Source organism: Aulostomus chinensis, chromosome 15 (assembly GCF_037954235.1).
Source record: "Aulostomus chinensis isolate RoL2024-O1b breed Wild chromosome 15, RoL_Achi_v1.0, whole genome shotgun sequence".
Classification (NCBI taxonomy): domain Eukaryota; kingdom Metazoa; phylum Chordata; class Actinopteri; order Syngnathiformes; family Aulostomidae; genus Aulostomus; species Aulostomus chinensis.
The window spans coordinates 2610224-2623072 of NC_141334.1; the positions used below are offsets into that span (position 1 = coordinate 2610224).

General features: G+C 47.6%; 1 protein-coding gene across 1 annotated transcript; it reads left to right on the top strand.

Annotated features, from left to right (window-relative positions):
- The first annotated feature begins 738 nt into the window (after nucleotides 1-738).
- fam53c (family with sequence similarity 53 member C) lies at nucleotides 739-10570 on the top strand. The gene is made up of 5 exons (XM_086178973.1): nucleotides 739-1076; nucleotides 4700-5013; nucleotides 5433-5490; nucleotides 5620-6614; nucleotides 7552-10570. The coding sequence occupies exons 3-5, from the start codon at nucleotides 5484-5486 to the stop codon at nucleotides 7849-7851; spliced, it is 1302 nt and encodes a 433-aa protein (XP_086035099.1). The 5' UTR covers nucleotides 739-1076; nucleotides 4700-5013; nucleotides 5433-5483; the 3' UTR covers nucleotides 7852-10570.
- The last annotated feature ends 2279 nt before the right edge of the window (nucleotides 10571-12849 follow it).

The following is a 12849-nucleotide window of genomic DNA, read 5'->3' on the forward strand; positions in this document are numbered from 1 at the left end:
CTAACACTTCCCAGTCCCTACCATTCATTGTGCTAAGCTAACTAGTGTGAGAAGAGTGTCTCCCTGTCTGTCCCTGGGGATGATGGACAATAAGACACTTTCCCTGTAAGTGGAGGTGTCTCCTTTTAAAGAAATCACACATGGAATTTCTCAGATTAAGATTATTCACATGTTGAAGGTTGGGGGAGTTTATTCACAGTGGTCAGCAGAAAAAAAGGATATTTTGTAGTAAAAAAAAAAAGAATTCGCCCAACTTTCACAAAGTCCTCAATTCGGATGAGACACTGCTGTCCCCGTAGATGACGGTGTCTCCCCCTTCCACCGTGAGCTGCTGCACCCTCCAGGGAGGTCGGACTCCCCGGACCCGTCTCACGACGCTTCCTCTCCACTTGCGACGGTCCCGCGTCGTCTGTGCCCCCGAACACCGTCCGGAGAGGAGCGAGCCACCGGTGGCTGCAGCGATGACTGACAGGCGGATCCGACTGCAGAGCCGTAAACAAGCTGCTGTCACCAGGCTGTAAACTACAACTCCCATCATCCCCCCGCCACTCGGTGCTGATTCTCTACAGCCGCTGATATATAAATGTATATTTTTATTTAAGGCGTGCTGTTGTGGTTGCAGTCAGCTGGAGGTCTTACTGAGGCTTTAATAAAAACATCATATTTAATGTAGATGAGGAGCAGGTGCTGCGGGATGAGGCTAGCCCCGCCCCTCCTCCTCCTGCCTGACACCGTAAACGTTATTTATGAATGCCTGCCGCTCACGGGCGTGTGCACGCACGCATCTTTATTATTATATTGTAATAATTAGACGACATCGGACATCGATCACGGCCGATGTTCCAGCTTGTCCCGGAGCCTGCAGCGCCCGCTCTGCGCGGTTGAATCCGGGCTTTGATTCATTGTGGTCGGTTTGGTGGTGACCGCGGCGGCGGCGGCGGCAGGCGGCAGGCGGCAGGCGGAGCGGTGCGTTCAGCCCTTTAATAACACTGGGTCAATACACCGAGCACCGCCGCGGACTGACAGTGCTGCATCCACCGGCTTCACAGCGTCACCCGGAGGGGCTCTCCGTCCAGGTAAGCACGTCGCCCGCCTGCCAGTGTGTACAATGCTCGCCTATGTGTCTGTCTGCGGTCGCTAGCAGCTCCAGTGATGCCTTCCGCAGCATCACGCCGTGTTTGCCTACTCGCACGCTGCTCAGAGAGCTCACAGGCCGGCCATCGCCGTTATTATTTTCATTACATTATTATTATTAATATCATCATTGTCATCAACCACTGTGTGTAAGGAATCTCGCAGGGCTCACGGGTTAACACAGACATAAACCCTCCGAGCAGAAGGCAGGAGGAGGGACGACAACGAGGAACGTCCCCTCGGATATTTACAGTGAAACCACCGCGGCTAACGCTGCTAGCCTGTCCGTTAGCTCGCCGCCGCTGCCGCCGCTGGATGCTGCCAGGCGGCCGGTGTAGCTGCCTGCTAGCCCCGCGGAGCAGGCTGAGCCCGCGGTCCTGCCAGCGTTCGGGGACGCTCTGTTTCCATCTGCTGGAACGGTTTTACCGGGCCGGGTGGTAGAATTTATTGTGCCGACCTTGAAAGTTATAACGAGATGACATGTTATTTATAGCTAGCTAACCGTTCAGGTGAGCCGCGCGGCATCGTTAGCCGTCCCCGTGATTGACCGTTAAACAAAATTCCGAATCTGACTCGTGAGCGGTTTTTGCCACGCGAGGCAGCTGCTCGACGTTCCCAGTAACACTGCGGTGTTTGTCCCGCAAGCGGCTGGCAAACCCGCAGGTTGGGCGTATTAGCACCCCCCCCCCCCCATTGAAAACAATGGGATGTAGTAGCCACAAGCTAGCAGCAGTCAGAGATGCCCAGCGGCCTCAGTCCGGCATCTGAGAGGCGGCCTCCACTGCCGCGGACAGCCGCCTGTCATCAGCGTGACTCCACCACAACAGAGCACATCCCAAACCAGTTCACCGCACCAGTCCGGTGATTGGAGTTTTATTTCCAAAACTACAGACGGGGTCAGTGGCGTGTGTGGCCCCTGACCTCCTGCAGCAGCCATGTTCACTGTTTGGATGTTGTCATGTCTGAAGGGTTTTATTTCATATACATTAGAATCAATGGACCAAGTGAGATTCTGGAGATCTTCCAGCAAGTTTGAAACCTCATGTCACAAAAAAAATGAAGTTAGGAATTTTAAGGGATGTAAATCAGCAGCACAGCTAAAGCCCGCTGTTCTGTAAACAGGACTGAACCTCACCAAACAGGACAGGTTCTCAGGTTCTCTGCCTTGATCTCGTTTTCTTTGTTCATTTCTCTGTGTTCATTAATTTTTTTTTTTTTTTCAGATTAACTCGTGTTCAATCATCTGGTTGTATTCACAAAACACCTTTGGTACAGTGGAGGGCAAAAGGCTGAATTATACAGAAACTATTGGAGCAACATGAGCTACATTTGATGGAAATGTCATTAAACAGTTGGCAAACACAAACATGAAAACAAAACAGGAGAAAAACGCTTCTAATTTCTAGACATCTGTGGAAAATGGAGACATGAAGCGGTGCTGTCCCACCATGATACAAAGTTGTTGCAATTGTTTGAACAACGGTGCGGCTTTTGATGATGTCAGAGCCCGCGATGACACAACTGACTTCAAATGAAGTGGAAAAGTGAAATCTATCCTTCATAAATGATGCAGAGGTGCTGTGGGAGTTCCGTGCACAGGAGCACCTATGATGGCGTTAACGTGCTCTAATAACTGGGACTGAAATGTGTCACCAGTTGATTCATCAGGACTCACTACTCAGCAGTGCCAAATAAATTTAGTGGCTAACTCAGTAAATGAAGTACAGCCCTGTACACAGTGAACAGATCTTTTCTCAAATTAAGAACAGAAAAAACAAACAACGATAAAAGGGAGGAGAGATTCTGTCCTATTTAAGAGATTTTTTTTTTTAAATAAAGAGAAACTGAAAGCTAAATAAAAAAAAAAAAGTCCAAAAAAACCTCCCCATAAATCCAAATAAATCACAGTAACAGAAAGGAAGAGACGCAATAGCGGCACCACGACTGCGATAGTTTGGAACGTGACATCATTGGCTCCGCCTCCTCTGGTCGCTGTTGTGGCTGTAAAACGGTAGAAATTGTGTCACGCGTCTCACAACGACTCGTTTCACCATCAGACTTGGACTCGTTGGTTCTCATTATATTTGGGAAATCCCACTGAGATGCACAATTAAAAAAAATAAAAAAAAGCAAAGAGCAAACAGACAGTAGCCTGCACCGCCCATAGCGTGGGCTCCTCCTCCTGGCAGCGCGGCTGCGGCAGTCGCCACAGACGCCAACATCAACCTAGAGTGAAATACTGAGCTGAACGAGGCCATGAGATCTTCTCCGACCAGCAATTGAACCTAAGTGGCGTTGCTGAGTTTAGAGACGCGAGAGCTTTAAAGAAGTAATTGAGCACAACAAAGTCTTCGAGAGGAATAATCAACATAAACCGATATTTACAGAGGTGAAGTGTTTTATTACTGATGGGCCGTAAAGTAACAAGTCCTTTGGCTGCTCGCTGATTTTGAGAATTTGAAAAAGAGACGTTTTTAGGAGAACTGGGCTGCGGTGAACACGGTGTCGATGACGTGCCCGCGTTATTGTGCATCTGTAATTATGTTGTCATTTGCGTTTTTTGCATTTTCACCAGAATCTTGACAGACAAATTCTTATTTTTTTATAACGAACTTCATGGGTATTGTTTTGTATGTGACACTGATGCGGCTGTGGCGGTGCTCAGATCTGCATCGTGATTGTACAGAAATACGGTGAAGTGTCGTGATACGGTTTTACGTCTGGATGAAGCTCACCAGGGGTTTTTAGGACTAGAAATGGGAATGAACGTTGAAGATGGATGTTAGACAGAAACTCAGGATGTGTTTGCCTGCCGCCATGTTCCTCCCCGTACCGCTCGACCTCCTTCACCAGCTGGCAGGCCAGTTTGGGGCTGATGGACGTACAAACATCCTGGTTCCCAACCAGTTTATCTAGGTTGATTTATCCAACTTTGAAAAGATCAGTTTCAGTCCGACTTGTTGTTGTTATCGCCCACGAGGGACGAATAAAGGTTTATCTTATCTCTCGTGTTGATTTTAAAAGTCTAGTTTTGTTGGATAAACTTCTGTGCTGAATCTTTGTAAGCATTTCAGCATCAAAGTGACCTCTGAATCACTGACGCCATGTCGTTGATGTCGTGTGATAATTTACCATCGAACAAATTACGGTTTATCTGATGTTGGTGCACCAACCTCAGGTTGGCCAGTCACGCTGCTGGCCGGGACGTCTCTGCTGGTCGTCCCTGCAAACATGTCAAACATGTAATACGTCGCCGCAGCGCCACGTCAGCAAATCCTCCTGAAGCTCAGCAGCTGGCGGCGACGCCGAAAGCCTCCCGAACCATGGAGACGTCTTCATCATGTCCAACAATGGTAACACAAACTATCCCACAGGAAACATGCGTGTCAGGCAGGCAGCTTAAACGTCAAAATCACGTCGATCAAATTTGGGGTGTGCGTCTTTACTGAGGGTGATGAAGTTTAGAGGGGCGTGGCTTTAAAATAATGGATGTGAAGTAAGTGAATAACAGAGAAATGGTAAACCAGAAGTATTTTGATGAACGTGTAACTCTCTTTGTCTCCAGGTGGGTTGCCAAGGGCAACAGCTGCCTGAGGATGCCCTTGTGAGAGTGGGCGGGGCTACCCAGCCCTGAGGTGTAAGGAGGAGGTGGAGTCTCAAGCCCTCAGCCCGCCCCCCATCTTCTTCTGCAACTAACGGACGCACACCGAGGGTGGTTCTCCCCTCCCTCCTCCTCTTCCTCCCCTTCCACCCCGCACCTCCTTCCTGCCCCTTCCCCTGTCTCCCCCCTCGGCCCCTGCCACCATGTTGTGGTCGTGTGGCTGGCGGACAGCCTGAAGCCTGGAAGGTGACCCTGCTCAGCCGGGGGACGTTTACCTGGTGAGTCCTTATTTGTCACAGGAACACAAACATGTGGATAAAATGTCAGCTGCTGCAGACTTGGGGTCGTTGTGAGATCATGACCTCAGCGAGGAGTAGGGAGTGGTCCTTCTGTCCACAGAACTGAACCCAGAAAACTCTGCTGGCCGTGGTGCCACAGTAATGGCCGCCACACTCATCTTGATAACTTTGAGAACAACTCTTCACTGAAGGAAGACTTTCCTCTGCCTGCACGTTCCTATCACCTCTCATTCACGCTAACGATTGCGTTCAGTCGCTGGCGGGAATCAAAGTCACACCCCACAGACAACTGGATGCCCCGCCCACCTGCCATGATGTTATTTGTATCCAGCAAGCACATGAGGTTAAATATAACACATCAATCAGGCTGTTAACATCTCATTGTTTTTGTCTTCCAGTCCCTGCTGGACCCAAAAACCCTGGCAGAGTGCTGGCGCCCAGATGGCTTGATGCCTGGTGAGTGGGCGTGTTCACAGTTCAAACGTCTACAGACCAATGAGAGACTGGCAGTCATACTGATGTCATCAACATTATGATCACCTCAGTCGGAGGAAGCTAATTTTGTGTGTCTGTGTGTCTCCTCAGAGAGCAGCTACTGGCAGCTCTGCCCTCCCTCCAAGTCCGGCCTGCAGGGGGGGTTGCTGAGCTCTAGTTTCCCTCCTGGCCCTGTGCCTCTGGTGCCCCCAGATGCTCACCTGCAGGAGGGGGTCGACCCCCTGGACGGACCCCCCTCTCAGCCCCAACAGCACCGGCCTCTGGCGCCTAGCACCTCTGCATCCGAACTGTCGCTCCCCGGAGCGGCGGCCCCTCCTGGCCCTGGCCTCCCTCCCCCTCCTCCCCCACCCCCCAAACGCCACTGCCGCTCATTGTCGGTTCCGGAGGACCTGTCACGCTGCCGCTACACCTGGCGGCCCAGCGCCTCACGGGTCTGGACTCCCGTCAGTCGCCAGCAGTGCCATGGAGGAGCAGGAGGAGGGGTCACAAGCGGGGGGGCAGGAGGTATAGGGGCAGGTGCGGCGGGGGGAGGAGCCTGTCCTCTCCGTGCTCCCAGTTCCTCTCTGAACTCCTCGCTACACTCCTCGTCCAGCCCCACCTTCTTCAGCCTGGCGCTGTCTCCGGACTCGCCATTGCCCTGGAGTTTCCCCTGGGACCCCAGCGAGGCAGCGGCAGGGGGAGGAGCTTGCTGCTGCTTCTTCCCCTCCCCGTCCTCCTGCTCCTCCTCTCCCTCACCCCTTCATCCTCCCCCCCCTCCTCAGAGGCGTTTCTCCCTCTCACCTGTGCTCATCAGAGACTCTACGGCCTCCACCTTCCTGCCTCCGCCTCCTGTGCCGAGCCAGGCGGCAATGCCTCCTCCGGGCTGCTGCGTTGCTGCCGGTGCAACAACAGGAGGCCCAGTTCCTGCCTCGCCCTCCTCAGCATGCAGCACGCCATCGTCCCTGCGCCGCAGCCTGCCACCTCAGTTGCCACGCTGCCACTCGCAGCCCTGCGACCTGCTGCTGCTCAAACCAGGTCTGAAGAGACGCCGTGACCCAGACCGGCCCTGTGCCCGACCTGTCCTGGACTTCACCAAGATGACTCAGGTAGATGAGCACTTCAGAACTGAGGAATCCTTTACTCTTTTTGTCGCCAGAAAAAGTCAGAGATGCTGCAATCTTGACTAAAAAAGACCCCAAATATTCAGTTTGAAATCATGATGATTGGCCAGTTCATTCGAACGAAGCGGCCCAGGCATGAGGCAGGAAGTTAGCACGGCACAGTTCAGAACCTAAATGGTTTGATTGTGGTGATTGAACCAGTAAATCAGCTCTGGTGAACAGAAGTTGATGATCTTCCAGGTTTAGTTCATCAGGATCATCTTCTCTAATGAACCCTCTGATGATGCTGGAAGCCTGAATGCAATGGTTAGCAGTGCTAAGTTAACGTTAGCCTATGAAGGAACTACACCAGGATCACATGACTTCAAGGTCACCACCACTAAGCTCCAGGCTTCTTGTGTTTCCACTGATGACCTTTAATGACCTCCACGACCTCTGTCGGCTCCTTTTTAAACACTTGGTAGCAACCCAGGTTTTTAAAACGCTTCAGCATAATTTTTTTTACTTCCCTTCTGTTGACCAGTGAACAAATCACAGTTGCTCAGTAAATCATGGACATCCCCAACAATGAAGTGTCAACCGTTTTATCATCTTTTTGTATGAAGGAAAGTGTTAGAAGACTTTTACTTTACATCCAGATTTCATTTTATTTTTATGACGTGTTGCACCTTGCACTTTTAGTTTTTTAAATCAATTCTACAGATATTTCAGAAAGCAGGTTTGAGTTTGTTAATCCAGATATAAGAAGAACATTTGTTTGGAAAATCGTCCCTCAGACGGGCGCCGGTGGAGGGTGAATTCATGCCGGCTCACTGAAGTGCTGAAAGTGAACGGACGGTGGCTGTAGTTGAATTGATGACATTCCTCTTTTCTCTGTGAGAGACTCTGACACGTCTTGACCTCCTTCCTGTCGCCCCTGCAGACTCGCAGCATTGACCCGCAGTGTTTGGAGCGTGGCGGCGGCAGGCTGGCTTGTGGCGGTGACATCTGCATGGGCATGGAGTCCTTCATGAGTGACTTCCGGGGCTCCTGCTCGCCGGCCGAGTGCCTCGGCAGGAACAGCATCGGGCCGCTGAGCGAGAGCGACGAAGAGTGCCGCGAGGACGATGATGATGACGACGACGACGGGGAGGAGGATGCAGACGATCGCGAGGCGGCACAGCAGGCAGTGTTCGAGAGGGATTGTACAGAACTGGACCTGAACTTAATAGAAGAGAACTGATGTGTTTGTAAATGGAAGGCTGTTCTCTGTTTCCTTTTTATACTTTAGTTTTATTTTGAATTTTGATCTGAAGCCCCTCCCCTTTTCCCAGATGACCATCATCTTAACACTCCGGCCTCCTTTCCATCAATCAGCAAGGCTCTCAGGAACAACACCTTCTCTCATTGGATGAGCTGGAGTACCTCGAAGCTGATTGGCAACAGTGATGATGTGACTACCAGCGTGAAAGACTTGGCGCTGTCACTTCCTCTCTGCGGCGTCCTGTGGTTGGAAAGCTGGCCGTCTTTGCAGCGAGGATATTAGAGAGTAACTGGTCGCTCGTGATGAGAGGGAACCTGCACACTCAGAATCCTGCTCGCCCTGTTAGCAAACGGGATTCAGGTGGTCCAGGGTTCCCTCCGCTTCGCTGCTTCCCGGCGTCCAGGCGTCTTCCAACACACAGCTGCTGAGTCCCTAACAGGCCAACCACCACATCTGGCCGAGCATCGTCACGCCACTGTCGGTCCTGCACAGACCGGTTGAAAGGTCATGCAGCGTGTTAATTAATCAGGTGTTAGCAACAAGATGTGATTCTACATCTGTTTACTGGTACGGAGGACCATCATTGCCACAATCATAAATACATACCTGCAGATAAATACATGGAATAATATAGAAACAAATATATCACGTATTTTCATATTTAATTTTTTTATTTTTGTTTATATTTTTGTATTTATTCCTGTATTTCTTAATTTCAGTGCGCTGTTTACGACTTGATTTTTATGAATCCAAGATCTGTTCTTCATGATTTACTGTCTGCTGCGTTAAGATTTTGATGCCTGAATGCTTGAGCCAAAGCATAAACAGCAAAAGATCAAATCAGGAAAGGAGTCATGATAAAAATAAAAAAAAGAATGAGTACAAAACTCATAAAATACATTTTAGCATCTGATTGATGTCTAAGTGACATCTCCAGGGGCGGCGTGGCTCAGAGGTGGAGTGACCCTTTAACAACCAAAGGGTTGCTAGTTCAAACCCCAGCTCCCCCGGTGACCACGTCCAAGTGTCCTTGAGCAAGATACTGAGCCCCTAACTGCTCCTGATGGCCCTGCGATGGACTGCCCCTCCGCCTCTTAATATCTACTCTTGTTTGGTTGTGGCAGTTTTGGCCTCCGTACTCGTTGCCTCTCAGTTTTGCTTTGTTAGTTGGTTAAACGTTTCACTGTCAATCAGTAATTCAGTTCGATTGATTGACATCTCGGCTGGACATTAATTTTCATTTAAAAAATGTGAAAAACTTTTGACTGAGAGAAACACAAGTTCTTGATTTGGAATAACGTTTTCACAACAAGTATTCCAGAAATTGTATTAAGTTAAATGCTGCTGCTTGGCAAACGCTTCCTGTCTGAGTCATGTGACCTGGGCGTGACCATGTGGAGCGGCGGTGTCCTGTCAGGCCTCACAAAGGGCCGGTAGCCACTGATGCTGTTGTTACCTGAGTGTTCACACATTCCTGTCACACCTGAAAACAGCACACACACCCGATAAATCACTCCCTGTGCACGCGTGCGTGCGTGTGTGTTTGTGTGTAGCTAATAGCGTTGTGTGAGAACTGCAGTCCGAGCATGGAGTTTAATCCGGATCAAATCTAGAAGCAGCATTTGTGAATGCGTGCAAGATCAACCATGAAGAAAAAGCCACACATTTTCAAGTGATTATTATTTTTTATGCCCACAAAGAAGAAAAAATATGTTTAAGCAGATGAAGGTCTGGGGGGGCAGCCTCTCTGACTCAAATTTGAATGTCCAGACTCCAAAACCAGAACTGCTGATATTTGCTGAGTCAGCTCGTGATGACCTGCTCAGGTCATAGTATTGATTTCTTTTAAGTAATCAATACTTCATTCATGTGACTTAAAATAATTGAATCACTTTGATGCTGCAGACTTTCACCCCCCGCACCCAGCATAATCCTTCACTACATGGATGGGGAACGACCTCCTGCAGTGGTTTACTTCTTCGTTGTGAAGGAGGAGGATTTTGACAGAGGTCACCTAAAAAGAGTGTAAGCGAGTTCATCACTGCCGCTTGACACTCACTCGGTGTCGTTCTACCCCCTAAACCCAACAGTGCAAAGACGGAGACACAAACTCACCAACGTTTGCTTCTTATCTGCTCTCAATCTGCTTTATTTCTCTAAAATGACACCGCACTTATAAAGCTCAGGATCAATGGATACAGCGAGAAAAAGCCCCTCTTCTACTGAGTTGGCCGATAAGGCGAGGAGATACAAGAGATGACCTGTTGGACCCGTCTGCATGGCAACACTCGCCACCCCGTGGCTCCGACGCGTTCTAACTTTGAACTCTATTCAGCAGCCACTGAATGCTCAGTGTGCCTAGTTGGGTCAGTCCACTACATTTGGGAGTTTAGGTGCTAATTTAGGTGTTAACGCCGTCCAAGACCAACATTAGAAACTTAAAAAATCAAAGACAATCTGCAGGTGAAGGAGAATTTTAGATTGAATCGTTGCTGAAGGGATGCGATGTTCTATCGTCAGAATGAGCAGATCTTTGTTAAAACCCCAGAGGCGTGAGTTCATGGTGTGAAAGACAAGGCCGTTGTCTGAGGGCGTCAGCAAAATCTCAGTTTGTGTGTTTGTTTTGTTTTTTGCCAGATTCAGAAGTCGTTCACCTTGACAGGAAGAACACGCGTAAAAGGCTGATTCACAAAAACATCCTGCTGCTGATTTGTTCGGATTGATCTCAACTTGTAAAGCTGTTGTCAGGACATGTTAGCATAGCTTAGCATAAAGAGCGCAACCAAAGGGTTCACTGAAATGCAGTCCAATGAGGTTTTTACTGAAAAAAACCAAAGACATGTTTGCTAATACCTATCAGAAAATAGAAAAAAATATCAACTCCAATTCCATGTACTGTATTTCCAATTATGCATATTTCATGTAATGAAAAACAATATATTTAATAACCTAAATATCCGTGACCACTTAAAATAATGACCATCAGATTAATTAGAAGCCTGAACATAAGTCACAATGAACATCGGTTATTTGAAAAGTGCCATGTTTCTCTAATTCTTTTTGATATTTCTAATTAGACGACTTATTTGGAAATTGGTGAAATTCAGATGTGTGAGATGGTAAGCTAGCTGCTAATGTTCCTCCAGTCCTCATTCTAAGCTAAGCTAAGCTAAGCTACATCCTGACTCAGCTCTATACTTAGTTGACACGAGCTACAAATTCATGGGAGAACACCAGTCAAGTTATTTACAAAAATGGGGGCTGTCTCCGGTTCATACTGAAGTTGGCTGTTCGCTAATCTGTTACCGTCATGTGCTGCCAGACAGAAAACATGGTGTCCAGAGAGGGAAAAAAACAAACTCAAGTACATATTTTAAAGGAAAGGAAAGGAAAGTAACATGATAAGATAAACTTTGACGTGAACACAATTTCCCTGTAATGCACACACATACACACACCATGTCCTCATAAAACTCGTACACACATAATGGCCCTGTATGAACCATCATACACACACACACACACACGCATTATATCCCAGTAACATACATCCATACGCAAAAAAATCACCATAAAACACATCCAATGTTCCTACAAAACTCACTTTCCTACAAAAGCACTTCTGTCCCTGTAAGTCACGTTAAAGACACACTCAACATCTCTGTATGCCACCTCTCCCCTCGTCTGTTGGCTTGTTTCTGTTTTTTGGTCCATGACACCCAACATGAGCCTTAACTGAACATATTCTATTACTCTGTAAATCAAAATGTTAAGAAGAAAAAAAAAAGGAAAAGACAAAACTAACGGGGAGGAAGAGGAACTGTGTACTGTAGCTGTTAAATCTTTAGTCCTTTAATTCTTTATTTCATGATGTTTTTTCTTAATATTTCTAATCTGATGCATCATGTCTGAAAAAATAAAAGAAGCTTCAGGAAGGAGGAGGAGCGGTCGTGAACAAAGATACCGGAGAGACTCGGACATCTCTTGTCTTTTAGAAATGTTTTTTATTGTATGTGTTTTTAAAAAAAAAAAACAATGACAACATGGCAATTTGAAAAGCAGTTTGTGAATAAATTAAGTTTATTGAGAATTATTTTACAAAGAAAGAAAAACGGGTGTCTTGTGTTTATTGTCATCAGCTGAAGGAGTCCGTGATCATTTCTGACCACAATCAAGTTTCTCATTTTGATGTTTTTACAATCATCCATCTCTCAGCTTGCAGAAAGCTTCCCTCTCAGCCGCCCGGCAGCCATCGTGTCCAACATGACACAAAACATTGCTTACACGTTTACAGCCACACGTCACATTGACCGGTCCAAGCGTCTGCTGTCGCACCGTGCTTGCCGTTTCCCGGCAAAGGTTGAGTCTCCTCCGCAGGTTTGTGTGTCCTGAGGTAGCTTCCTGTAGCCGGCTGGCTAACGCTAACCTCGCCAACCGAAGCTGCTATGAATTAGTGAATTGCCAACTCACATCATCCCTGTCATTGCCTCGCTATCGAAAACTTTCTACATGTTTTTCAAAGCTGCAAAGATCATTTGGAGTTGGGTCTCATCTCTTCATGGAGGTTTTAATTTCAGGTTGTAGCACATTTGTTAGGAGCCAATTTTCACTTCCGGCTACGGAAACCTGAAATGTTGGGAAAACTTAATGTGCGCTGCTGTAGAACATCTTCATTTTTTGTGGGGTTTTTTGTTGTTTTGTTTGTTTTTGTGTCGTCCCCCCCCCCCCCACCCCAAGTTTCATTACTGAGAGACTTAAAAGTCAATATGTTTCATATCATCGGGACAATATTGTTTGGCGTTTCTCATTTAAAGAGAAAATAATTATGGAGCCAGCATCATTTTACAGGAATCAGAATGTAACTATTAGAAAATTAACCATTTGGAGTAAACTTGAACTGATATAAATTAATAATTAGGAATTCGTTGTCATCTTGTTGCATAAAAAATACATTTTGAAATGTTGCATCTGACTTAA

What these genes read in the sequence shown, in the direction of transcription:
- fam53c (XM_086178973.1), top strand. An exon ending in ACTTCACCAAGATGACTCAG is followed by an intron (nt 6,615 to 7,551) that starts GTAGATGAGCAC and finishes TCGCCCCTGCAG; the next exon opens with ACTCGCAGCATTGACCCGCA.